The following is a 14,058-nucleotide window of genomic DNA, read 5'->3' on the forward strand; positions in this document are numbered from 1 at the left end:
GTTAATTAGCCCCCACAGAATTTTGACCTGTGAAAGATAGTTAACTTCAGAGAAAGATTCATAGGCAATAATACACAAAAATGGAAGCGAGTGCAGTCTAAAGGGGAATTAGAAACGTCCTATAAACATCATCCTCTTCCACTTATGCCGAAGTTCAGAAGGAGTTTAATACTAAGAACTCCTTTGTACAGTCAATGAAAAATGATTCTACAGTTAGGAAGCCTTTAATATAATGCATTGTGTCCATGTGAAAATAGGTACCCACCGCCTCCTCCTCCCAACTCACTGAATGTTGTAATAGGTGCTGTACGTAAGAGAATCCATGCCTGGAGAATTTACAATCTAACTAGACAAAGAGATGAGGAACTGAGAAAGAATGAACAACTTATCCAAAGATTTACAAAAATAACTAAGCCGTTAGCTGAAGCCAAATCTCAGGCCAGTGACAAGCTACAAGATCATCCTGCTCCCCACAAATAACACCTCAAAAGCTGGTCTACACACAGCTTGATAACTTGGTGACAATGATTTGCAAAGAAACACCTTTTGTTTTGAAATTAACTTTGTCCTGCATTATTGAAGTGAAGACAGTAAAATTCACATGGGTACCACAATTCCCTACATAACTGTCTCTACTTTAATATATATTTGCATTTGTAAGTCTAATGTGAAAATAGCTAGTTTGTATTTCATTACTGCTTATTTCTCTTCCAATAAAAGACAGAGGCAAGTTTTAGTCATCTTCTGCTCGACCACAGACACAAGTGACTACATTCAGCCAATCATATCCCTTTATTTTTTTCCTTTTAACAAGGTAAATGAGTCCATAAAACATTTTACAATTTTTCTTATGAACAGCACATCAATAAACTAGACAATTGTTTTAAATATATAATACAAATGTAGGCTATTGCCTCATTTAAGTTATAACTCCTCTATATCAGTGCATATGTATAAGTAGAAACAATGATGGATCCAGAGTTCAGTCGTTGGGGGTCATTAAAGACACCTACCCTCACTGAAACTAAGTACACCTCTAGGTTGCTCATTGAGTTCAGTAACTCCCACATCTATGATTCCTCTACAGACCATTTTACCATGTTACTTATATGACAAGTTAATCCAAAACACTAACCTGTAATCAAAACAAAAAGCCAAAGAACTAAATGCTGCTCACTTACAACGGTGTAAACAGAATTTGGCCCAGAATTTTTTCAAGTCTATACTTAATCTAACCACTCCAATTTTAAAGGAATCCTCAGATAGTGATTTGTGTTGTCATCTGTGGGGGCCCCCATTTAAAAGATATTTAAATCACCCAATGCCTAGTCAATGAGACTTAATGACCTAAATACCTTTATGGAGCTGGGTCTTTGTCCCCATTTTGACAAGTTTCTGTAAATTGGTAAGATCTCTAGGGCAGCAATTATCTTTTGGGTTAGTGCCTACCCACAATGGCACCTGATCCTTTGCTGAAGCCTCTATACACTACTGCAATATAGGTTAGAAATATTAAGAACACAAGGACCCTCATGGATTTCACGGAGATTATTAACACACTTAAGTATCTTCCTGAACTGGGTTTTAACTGTCCCTGACCATCAGGACTTCTGTGACTCCGCTTGAAGGACAGGGTAAGAGACAATAAATATCATAACATTTACAGGAAAAAGCCTTGATTTCATATACTGGCTACACAACTTATAAATTTGCCAAAATAATCATTGCTACACAGAGAAATTATTTATAAAAATAGTATTAAAGAGAGTATTCATAATTTCCAAGTTTCTCAGGGAAAAATGTTTAGTTAATTAATACAAATATTATATATGGGGAGCCATAGCACTTTTTTTTTTTTTTTTGCTTAAAGCTTTCTGCCTATGAGGCACTGATTAAGAACAACCATGTGCAGATATATCTGCAAAATAAAAATCAATCCCTCTCAAGGGGGCTCCTTTTAGTTTGAAGTACATTCATTTTGACAGCAAAGTAATCAACTAATGAAGATGTGCTTATAATAAAAAGCTAGATGGCTGCCAGATTTTTAACTACTATATGGTCGAGATAGGAAAGAAAGGTTAGATCCTTCTCACCTTTCTTAGGCAGTAAAGCCCCATTTAAATGGGATTTTTGCAGAGGTAAGAAAACTGGGATTTTTAGATCTTTGTACTCTCCCTGTAGAAATAATTGCAAATCCTGGATCCATCATTTTTTCAGTCCCATGCCTGGCAACTCATTTACATAGCAATAAATAAAACTTAGTAAAGAAAATCAAGAAGTGTTACAAAAAAAAAGACAGATCTGGCATCAAGAGTACAAGAAGGTAGTAGACAAAAGTTTCAATAAACTTCCAAAAGTTTTTTTTTATTACACAATAGCAAATAGAAGATCTGTATGCACATAGCACAGGCTGTTAAAAGAGTCTTACATAGTGGGCTGAACTCAAAAACTGAATAAAGAAACCTCACTTACATAACACAAATTAAGTAGAAATTAATATGGGACCTTTAACTTTAATATATCCAGTAATTTGAAATAAATTAAAAAGGAGAAGAAATGTTTTAAAAATGCATAAAATATTTAAAGCTTAAAGTCACTATGCGAAGTGTAGATATTAAAATAAAAAGTTACAAGCAGCATTCCATGTTGTAAAAAAGAACTAGACCCTTGCAGAGCCTATGATCAAAGGTCCTGATCTTGAAAGGCAATGCATTATACTGAATGTAAATCTACTGAAGAGTCTTTATAAAGTTAGGCCTCTGGAACTTAGCTGGCAAGCAAACTTGCTTACACAGTGTAAGCAATAAAATGCAATTCTTGCCCAAGATCTGACTAAAAGTGGGCTTTGCAGAAGACAAAGTGGACATACTTATTCAATTAACGTCCTGATTATTTCAAAAGCAGAAGTACTACTACTGTGCTTTTTGTTGGTCAAACTGGAATTTTTAGTAATTCAACAAGTGAAAGATTCTTATGGCATTTTTACCTAATTCATTTCAAGTCAATTTTTTCCTGAATTTGGACCAGCCATTAAAAAAAAGTTTTACTGCCCTATAAATTTACCAGCATAACATTTACAAACTTTCTTTAAAGTATTCTCTCTCATCTAATTTTAAAAAAAATACACTTCCCAGTTAAATACTCATTCAGAAATGCATTATGACCAATTGCTGTATATTGGGAAGTCATCGCCACACCTCCTGAACTACTTGTTAACTTCATTTCTGTTTTGTATAGACAAAATAATAAAAACACCTATCTGAAGCCTGAAACACCCTGTTTACCCAAGTAGTCTTGATGAAAGCTAGAAGACTACTCCTGGAATGGTTCTACACTTGAGTCACTGACAACCCACCGATGACTATTAAATCTTTACCAAATCTGAAGAACTTGGGCAAGTCCCACTGCCACTATTTGCCCACTTTCTACATCAAAAGGCAAATCTTTCCTGTTTCCACAACTGATTTGCATTATTTACTTTAATACTAAATTGTAAAGCTTAACCGTGCTTGATTTATAATCTCTTTAGATAACAGGGGAACTTGACACAGTTTATATTCTTAAACATACTGCTTTCAATAACCAGATTCAAAAATTCAAATACCTCAATATACCATGTTTAGACGAGTCTACTACTTTAAATGTTAGCCATAAAGGTATCCCAATTAATTTAATTAAGATGTTCTTTAAGAACATTCCAACAATTCCTTTACAGCTCCGTTCTCATTCATTCCACAAATATTTCAAATGAACAAAAGACATAACAAAAGCACAAGGGACACAGTGTTTAAAAGCCTTGATAAGTACAGCTCAGTCTGGAGTACTTTGCTGCCAATGTCAGTGAACAGTTACACAGCTCTCATACAGAATGCGTTTTTCAGGGACCTTCCTATATTTTAAATTTAATCCATTCAATGCATTTTACACACATTTGTGACACTGAAAAAGTCACCAGGCATTTTAGTTGAAAGGTGTCACACTTTCTGCCAATTAACATCACCTCTACAAAAGATACCAAAAACTTTCTGGTAAGACTATATTATAAACTAGTAAGCTGCCATTTTTAAAACCAAAGGCATTTTTAGATATGTAAAAGTTAAACTAATCTAAAGCCAATACATATTTCTAATTTTTGTCAGTTGTATAATTGTTTTAAAACAATATGGTTAAAACAAAATTTAACTATTACATTTTCCTCTTGTATGACAAATTCTGACCTATAAGGTTATGGTCAAGTTAGAAATTCACACCTTGAAACCTAGTCTGTGCTGAAATCTATAACTGAGCATTACCTTATAATAAAACAGATATGCCCATTAATTTAAATATACATTAAGAATTGCAGAGATCATATTCATTTGAATTTCAATCTGTCTATAGGTAAATTAGAATTTACACAATAAAATACAACTGCAGTAGTTGTCAGAATCAGTCACATTATTCAACGTAAGTAGCTTTCTTTGCAAACTGCAGGAAATACAAGTTCTATAGCCGTTAACTTAAAATTTACCCCATTCCTAAAATTAGCTGATAAACTCTTGCTACAGAAGTGTACAAAGAATATTAAATGAATATCATGGTCCATCACACAAGCCATGAGAATGTCCAAACTATATTTTGCTCCACTAAATGTCAGGAAGATTTGAAAACATTTTAAGTCATTCTAAATTTAAATCTAACATAAAACAAAGAATTGTGTGTAAATATGTTTGGGAGTCAAAACATTTAGGAAAATAATACGTATTTTCTCAAATAACAAAAAGTAAAGACCCTGTTCTCCACCACCCTAGCATAGCTACCGTTAGCACCAAGCTTAAACAAACATTCATCTGATTACCTAGAAAAAAAACTGTAAAAGATTGTTTGTATAAAACATTGCAGTACTGGATTCACAACAGAAAGAATTCAGATCAAAGTTACAAATTTCATCTTTCATTTGCTATGGAGCATTTAAGAAAAAAAGGGGGAAAATGTAGCCTAATCAAACACTGCAATATACTAAAATAAACTGTCACTATTTGAGTTTTAAATCTTCAGTTTAAAAATAAAGACATGGCATAGTAAATCCAGATCCATTAACTGCCAAAATTTAATTACATAATTATAGAAGCAAGTATATAAAACCAATCAATCAGAATGCAAACAATGTAATCAAAACACTGGTTTATACAAGACATTATTTGGTGATATCACAGAAAGCAAAGTCATGAGACGAACATTTTTATGTTCTTTGACTGTCACCTGGTTAGTTAGCAATTTTATACCTGAGATGAAAAATCAAGAAGTAAAAAACTCATTACGTTGTACATGGAGTCCAGGCAAATAACAACAACAGCAGTTTTCATAACTACAATTTGTAAAAAATATATGCAAAAATCCCATGATTGGCATTTTTCCCTTCTAATTACTTTACATTTAACTATTTATATGCACACGATATAATTTACTGTCTGCGTCAAAACAGAGTTTGAAAATATTTTAAAGGCTCCTGTGTCCTCAATAGTTTAACAATCCAAGTGGAATTTTGAATAGAATTAGCAACTCCCACTTTTCAGTTATATGAAGCAGAAGGCACATTAAAAAAAGAAAATCTTCTGGGGAGCTTTCAGTCCTACGAAAAAAAAAAAACAATCTTTCCCTAAGTGCTGAAAAAAAGAGCTAATCTAACCAAAGTGATCAAAAGATGTTACGTTCTCCATCTATGAGGCTACAGCAGAGCTGATCCTAAGCTCCAATAAAATTAAATAATCTTAACAGTGACTATTGAGGCAACTGTGCCTTCAGCTGAATGTCAAGGACAAATTACTATTATGCTGTGCAAAAGGCTAAGAGAATGCAGAACAGAATTGGGTCCCATTTAATGATGCAGGGAAATAAAGGAGAAACATTATTCCATGATAGATTCACTGCTCGTTTAATATTACTGCTTTGCAAACTATTGAGTTCAATGAATCACTATCGCACAGAAATGGAGTACAAACAGAGGATTCCATAGGAAGAACACTGTATTAAAGTGTTCCTTTAGTTTTCATCTTCTTGGAATGACAAATCATTTCCTTGATAACAGACATTTCATTCCATATTCCAGAAATATCTTTGATTTGCCACTAAAATCACCTCAAAAGCAGTAACGTTTTTCATAATCACAAAAGCTAAATTGATAAATACGTAGGCAATAGACAGCAGAAGATAGAAACTGTTCGATTAAAATGAGACTAAGCTTCAGATTCTGAAACTTAATTCTTTACTTCCACAGCTTCTCTCTCAAGCTTCTCTTTCGTCTTCTCTTTTTCTTCTACTCTCTCTTCTTTTTGAAGCATTGCCATGATCTCATTAACCTGACTGGCTGAAATATCGATATCTTCTTTGTCAATCAGTTCTACTACCTACAAAAAAAAAAAGTTGAGAAGGCATTAGTTTCAAATCCTAACCTATAAATGCCATCTCAGCTATAACTAGGGGGAAAATTATGTAATTCTCATAAGCTTAAGCAAAACACCAGAGCTTTTCTACTAGCAGTGTTGTACTAAAGAATTCAGAATCAAAATGTATTTTTTTTTAAATTCAATGCCCACAACGGCTTTTCAGTGACTCCAGTGATTGTAGGTCTCAGTCCAGTTCTTGAATAATTGACAGGCTAACAAAATGCATGGAACAGCCCTGTGCTAGCGGCTGTCTGTTTGCCCCAGCGCAGGGCTCTCCTTGCTCTGGCACCTACATCTCCCCATCCCAAGCTGCCAGTGCCGCAGGACCTGGGACACAGACAGCTGGAGATCAGGGATGTCTCCATACGAGCCCAGCTGATGGGAGCCTTGTATGTGGACAGTCTGACTGCCACTTCCTGCTGCATGCTTTGAACAACTGGGCAGGTTCACTGCTCACTTGTTGCATGACTGCAATCTGATGAATTTTATCCCAGACACCAAAAATCAAGGTTCCTGACATGCATGTGTTGTGTGACAGGATGTACAATTTTTGAAAACCAGGACAAAAGATCACATCCATTAGGGTCAGTTCTATTTGGATAAATAAACATGACTGAATCCAATAGCAGCTCAAAAGACACAGGGATAGAATTAAAATAACAAGTTTAGAAAAAAACTGACTTTTCCAAAGAGGAAAAATATGATTCATCAAGACAAATGCTGCATTTTTCACACCGCACTCTCCTCAACACATTCACTGTCACTGTACAGAGTAGGAAAATGACTTTCAAGTGAGCCAGCCTGCTAGTTAAGCATATTTTCATTTAATTCCTAGATCTACTGTGTAGTGTGGAAGAAACATAAAAAGTGAGCAAAACAGTGGGAAGGTGGAAAATGGAACATAGCAGCTGAAAGCATATAGTGTTTACAATGCAACCTAAACTACTCAAAAATTCAGGCACTGAAAAGTGGGCAGTGTGCACTTCCCAAAAACTTCAGATAGCAGTGGGGGAGGGAAAGGGATTCAGATTAATCAGTAATTCTGGGGAAATGCATCTGGTGCTGCAACCCTCTCAGGCGCCGCATGATGTGAGCTTCAGAACTGGAAAGATTCTGTGGCTCCATAACAGAGGAACTGAAGGGGCAGCTACTTATAAATAATATATCTGGTGTCACAATACACTCCAGGATTAGGTAAATGTTAGATAGAAGGAAGCTTCTGGCCAGTAAATATGTAAGCCTGAGTACTTCACTTGCATATAGTATACCGAAACGACACATTATGGTAGGGTTTTAGCTACATATCAGTCTAAACTGTTTGCAACCATTAAAACCCCCACAATTTCCCTAAAACAAAAGGGGACAAAAAATGTACACACACACAAACCTGCGTTTTCCAATCCCCCACCCTCATCAGCTCACTCAGTAAATACTGTTTTAATGCTGCAGGATATGAAAACACTGTTTATGTACATACATAATTTTTTAAATATCAAACATAAGGCTTGACTGGGAGCAACACCAAAGATGCCTGAGAACATACGAAGTTCAGTGGATGAACGTAGGTCCCACTGGTGTGTTTGATACTGGGAAGAGAAACCTTTTGGGTTCAGGATGAAATGGATGCTTAATGAGGGGGAGGGAAGAAGAATCAAATACATCCTCCAAAACAGCAGCATTAATATACAGTACCTCGTTAACAGCACTCACCTAGACCAGGCAGATATATAATTTCAAATACTGCAGGTTTTCAAATTCTAAACAGTTGCAAAATAAGATTCAGATACAAAAAATTATATGAATGAAGTAAAGACCATGGTGCCACTCAAGTCAACAATTCTGTATACAAGTAAAACCAGCCTCATTTTATTAAGCTGTTCTACAAACTCACCTTAGCAACATCATCTATATCAATTTTACCATCCTTGTTTTCATCTAGTGCCATGACAATAGTATTTAGTTTGTTCTCTGGAATCTTCTGGATTTGTCTCATGACATTGATAAGCTCACTGATGCTGATGAGATTCTCCCTAAAGGGGAAACACAATCTGTATATGGGAAACAGTTACTATAAAAGTGATAGGAGTACTTCATACTGAAACCTGTCGATAACTCACAGGTTTATTGCTCGAACAGAATACAAAAGGGTAAAAATGAGTTAGGAACAGTAAGCAGTAGGATCTTTATTCTCCCCTAGATTCTCAGTCTTGAGGTTTCCATATGCTGTTTTGCACATACCACAGTATAGTAGAGTTGCCATATACGTCTGCATATGTACCTAATTCCCTTTGTCCTTCCTTATTCATCCGGGGTACATTAACTTTGCCTTGGTCATCCTACTGGACTTCAAAGGCTAGTCTATAGACAATGGAAAAGTCCCTTTAACAAATCCTGGGAAAGCAACAGTGGGAGTATTTGCTTGTAAGAGTGTGTAAAGTAAAACTGCTCAGTTAAATCAGGCTTCACTTCTATACACTCTGATGTAAGGAGCACTTTTACAAAGATAAAGAGTTGAACTTCATGCTGTGGTTAGGCAGATTTCAAAAAAAATCTGTCCCCATTTCTGGGTCATCTTAGTGACATGATGGAACTATTTCTCCACCTTCTGTAGGCAGAAGCTTCTGCATGCCCTTACATGTGTTTACATCTCCCAGAACACACCAGCTAGAGATGGAGAAGATAAGAACAACAATCCTTTATTACAAAGGGCTTCATTGGCATTGTCCTAATTTCACACTTGCCTCTGGCCTCAGACTGACGCTTTTCAGAACAAAAGTGGGAACTGTATCTCAGATCTGCCACTAAACCATCCTGAACTTCTGCTGATTTTATGGCTGTTCTAATAATGGATATGGCAATGACTGCACCAAGCAGGTTCAAATGGTAAAACAAAAACTTGAACAGAAAAGAAGGTGGGGGGAAAGACAAAGCATAATCAGTATATAAAGCCTGATCACTTCCCTCAGTCCACTTAAGTATCATACATCTGGTAATTTCCTGGTGAGACATAAAAGCTTAGGTCACTTTAGCTGTTTCATGCAATAGCCTGAAAATTGCACTGAGAAAAATAATACTCTACAGACACAGAAGCAGGTTGCGAGAATGTTCCAATAACCCACCACCAGTCAGGACAAATAGAAGCTAACGTGTATAAAATGAGACATAAGGAGGAATCCAACTTGGAGCTTTAAGGTGGTACTGGGTTACTTAAGTTGCTCTAAAGCTAAAAGACCACTGGTAACTGCCAATAAATGAAGGTCAACCCATTTACCGACATGCAAACAATACACACAAAGATCTCAAACACATTAGGGTTATGCAAAATTTTGGCAGCCATTTCATTTCGGAGGTGTTATGACCTGTTTTGGCACCTAAACACCGAATCCAAATCAAAACGGAAGGCTCAGAAACATCTCTGAAACAAAATGAGGCATCCAAAACGTTTCAGAAAATTTCAGAGTTTCGGAGCCAGGCTTGCAGGGAAACAGTTGTACGCTGCTGCCCTGCTGCGTGACTCAGCTCTGTAGGGAGCAGAGATCCACACTGGCAACACAGGGCTGCATGGGGTGGGCAGCGGCAGCGAAGAGACCCCCGGTGCGGATCTCTGCTCCTTGCGGAGCCGAGTTGCGCGGCAAGGACCAGAAAGCTTGCTCACCACGCTGCACTGCTTCCCTGCCCCGCAACACAGCACGACAGGGATCAGAGATCTGCGCAGCGGTCACCTCACCTACACATACCTCCTAACCAATCTCTGCTCCCTGAGAAGCCAGGTAACCCAGCAGAGCAGTGCTAGTCCCTGCCAGGGGATCTGGCTCTGCAGGGAGCATAGATGTGGGGCAGTGTGGGGTGGGCAGCAGCAGTGAGGAGACCCTGGTGCGGATCTCTGCTCCCTGCAGATCCAGGTCGCACGGCAGCACTGCCCTGCCGTGTGACCTGGCTCCGCAGGAAGCAGAAATCCGGGGCTGCATGGGACGGGCAGCGGCGACGAGGAGTCCCTGGCGTGAATCTCTGCTCCCTGTGGAGCCAGGTCACGTGGCAGGGACCAGCACTGCTCTCATCAGGGCAGCACAGGGCGGATAGTGAAAGCAAGGAGACCCCTGGCGCGGAGCTCTGCTCCTTGCGGAGCCGAGTCACGCAGAAAGGACCAGCAGGCTTGCTCACCGCGCTGCACTGCTTCCCTGCCCTGCAACACAGCATGACAGGGATCAGAGATCTGCGCAGGGGTCTCCTCACCTACACACACCTCCTAACCCACTTCTTTAGAGGAATTTCTACAAATGCAAGGAGTATAAAGTGGCCTTCATTAAGGACAGGAGATGCAACAAGTAAAACACCCATAGGACCCCATTTGACTTCTCTGCTGGGCCAGCAGAGAAAAGGTGAAACCATCTTATTTATCCACTAATCAGCTTTGAAATGAAAATCATTGGGATACAGAGATGAAACCTACAATGCCATTTTTGTCCTCTCTTTCAGAAAAGAGCTGTACTTAAAAGTGTTGAACAACTTGTATGCTATCAATTTTCTCTAAACCAAGTTAAGGCAAAAATTCAAGTTTCACACTATGTGCAAGAGCTGATGAATGAAATTTTTAAAAAAAGCATACCGCCTTCAGTCACTTACCCAACAGGTGGGGTAGCACCACCATTCAGCTGTCCATCAACTGTCTTTTTGTCTTTCTCCAACTCACTAATAATTTTGTCCATCTGACCAATCATTCGGTTCACCTTTACGGTCAATCTCTTGCTTGCCTTAGATTCTTCCACTACTTCCTCTTGTCCAGTCTTAGACAGCTCCTTTATCTCTAGCAAATCCTGGAAGATTTTAAGGCAAAAAAGAGCTTTCAGAATGAGCTACATTTGATACTACAGTTCCACAGAAAAACACTTCAAGACAGAAGTTCTGTGCAAACCAATAGCAGAGTTACTGCCATCATCACACCTATGAACAGTGGAAACAGTGAAATACAGAGGAACTCGAGTGAAGATTAACTTGCGAAATATCCCCAAGTGCTGCTACTTCGTCACATCCATTAGTCTTACAAATTCTTCACAATTTTCACTCCTATTCATCCATCCATAACAACCTTGTGACTATACAAACAAGGTGAGGATCTGATGCTTCCTGCCTGGTAGAATAAAGCGCACTCGCTGAGCCACTGAGGCCTTTAATGTTTCATGTTATGCAGATTGACATCATTTATTGTATGACTGCACAGATAAAACTGCACAAGCATCTTAGCTGTTCCATTTTTACCTCACTATATTCCTGAACATTGCCCTTCAGCTCCTCAAGCTCCTCCTTTTCCTTTGTTAGAGGTTTCTTCTGATCTTGCAGTTTGGTACAAGCATCACTCAGCATGTCAATCTCTTCCTTGGTTATATCCTCACCCTAAAATATGCAAATGAGCAAGGGAAAAAAAAACAGAGAGAGATTTGTTTTTTCTTCCAAGAATATCTAAAAGATTTGAGTCTGTGTAATACAGACTGATATTTTGAGACTCCGTGGTTGATGGAAATGATAAAACTGTCAATAAGGATTTTTGGATTTCAAAAGGTAGTTTCATGTACTATAGCTGCCCTTTAGTCCCTCTGCCAAATTGTGATTCTCGTGCTCAATTCCCTCATATTTAAAAAGTTTCTCTTCTTCCTGTTGCTATGGAAATAGACTCACACAGACAACAGAGGAAAGAACAGACTACAAATAGTCACTTTCAGTTTCCAATGTTAAAGTTTTGCAAAACTCAAAAGTTATTTTTTTTCCATCTAATTTAGTAAACTTCAGTAATACTTATAAAAATGCTGGGTAACATTTTAGTAAATTTTGTTATTTATAAATTGGTCTTTTTCTATGCCTGCAGCAAGCCTTGACAGAAAAAAAGTTTTATAGGGATAACTAAATGTTACACGAACTATATGTAGTATTTGGCCCCCAAAATAGCAAAAAAATGTAAAAAAAATGTTACATGATTATTTGTGATTGGTTGTGGCTCTAGTAGCTTATCTGATGAAAAGGGATTTTACTTGGTTAATAACAGGGAAATCTGACTTCTGTTTCATAAACTCCCTTTTCCCAGTTGTCTGATAAACTAACATTAAGCACAGATATTAGCTGTCACTGCAAGAGCATATTACTAACCACTGTTAGTGAAGGCACTTGTTGACAAACAGAACAAAAGAATTGACATTTCTCATCCAAAAATCTCCAAAATCTGACTGTAATCTTTGCTTTTCCCATCAAAGTGACAGGAGTTATATCATCAGAGCTGCAATTTTCAACTCAGCAAGCAAGGGAACCATCAACCACTAATGTACCAAAAGCAGTTGATGATCCACTGAATACCTTATTCCACATAGTTGCTATCAGGAAAGGAGAAGAGGAGGGAATCACATCTGAAAGAGTTTAACACCTTATAGGCTTGGCAGTGCTGCTCTTGCTAGCACCACGGCCGAAAGGGACTTGGGGGTCATGACTGACCACAAGATGAATATGAGCCACCAATGTGATGTTACAGCCAGCAAAGTGAGCAAAACTCTGACTTGCATCCATAGATGCTTCTCTGGCAAATCCCAGGATGTCATCCTCCCACTGTACTCGGCCTTGGTGAGACCGCAGCTGGACTACTGCATCCAATTTTGGGCTCCACAATTTAAAAAGGATGTGGAAAAGCCTGAGAGTCCAGAGGAGAGCCACATGCATGATCAGAGGGCAGGAAAACAGGCCTTATGATGAGAGGCTGAGAGCTATGGGGCTCTTTAGCCTGGAAAAGCAAAGGCTCAGGGGGGACCTAGTGGCTGCCTATAAGTATATAAGGGGTGTACATCAGGAGCTGGGGGAACGCCTGTTCACCAGCGCCCCATGGGATGACAAGGTCAAACAGTCACAAACTTGCCCAAGACCGTTTCAGGCTGGACATAAGGAAGAACTTATAGTTTCATAGTTTCAGGGTCGGAAGGGACCTAATAGATCTTCTAGCCCGACCCCCCGCCAGGGCGGGAGAACAACCCAAAAAACACAAACAAAACCACTCACCCTAAAAACAAAAACGGGACTCAAATGAGTCCAGCCAGGTAAGTATCCAGCCTCTTCTTAAAGATCCCCAGGGTAGGGGCCAGAAACACCTCCCTTGGAAGTTGGTTCCAGCTCCTAGCCGCCCTGACTGTGAAGTAGTTTTTTCGGATGTAAACTTCTTTACAGTCCGAGCCCCCAAGGCCTGGAACAGACTGCCGCCAGAGGTGGTGCAAGCACCTACTCTGGATTCCTTTAAGAGTCAACTGGATGTTTATCTTGCTGGGATCCTGTGACACCAGCTGACTTCCTGCCCCTGGGGGAGGGGGATGGACTCGATGATCTTCCGAGGTCCCTTCCAGTCCTGATGTCTATGAATCTATGAAAATCTTGTATCCACATATTAAATTAAATACTGTACATTCAAGAATATTGTAAACCAACAAGTTGTAAACAATGTTGTAACTGTTTTTACAACTCATGTACTATATGAAAGACCATGCGTCTCACGCTTTCAAGAAGTGACCACAGAACAACTCACAAAACAGAAAGTATTCAGTCCCATTTTCATGTCCGAAATGAAATTTCAGTATTCTATTAATATCCAGGTATCAACTTCCCTACA

General features: G+C 38.5%; 1 protein-coding gene across 4 annotated transcripts in view; it reads right to left on the reverse strand.

The window, feature by feature from the left end:
* Positions 1 to 777: 777 nt before the first annotated feature.
* LETM1 (leucine zipper and EF-hand containing transmembrane protein 1) overlaps positions 778 to 14,058 on the reverse strand; it is a 54,895-nt gene continuing 41,614 nt past the window's right edge. For 3 of the 4 annotated variants that reach the window (XM_025204435.1, XM_025204434.1, XM_025204436.1), the window contains 4 exons: positions 11,682 to 11,816; positions 11,049 to 11,239; positions 8,317 to 8,473; positions 778 to 6,386 (listed from right to left, as the gene is read on the reverse strand). In XM_025204435.1, coding sequence (XP_025060220.1) covers positions 6,237 to 6,386; positions 8,317 to 8,473; positions 11,049 to 11,239; positions 11,682 to 11,816 — 633 coding nt within the window. In that variant the 3' untranslated portion in view covers positions 778 to 6,236. The remainder of the gene's footprint in view (positions 6,387 to 8,316; positions 8,474 to 11,048; positions 11,240 to 11,681; positions 11,817 to 14,058) is intronic. The other variant, XM_006023817.3, reaches the window with a different exon arrangement.

The sequence above is a fragment of the Alligator sinensis genome, unplaced genomic scaffold, assembly GCF_000455745.1.
Source record: "Alligator sinensis unplaced genomic scaffold, ASM45574v1 scaffold445_2, whole genome shotgun sequence".
In the NCBI taxonomy this organism is placed as follows: Eukaryota; Metazoa; Chordata; order Crocodylia; family Alligatoridae; genus Alligator; species Alligator sinensis.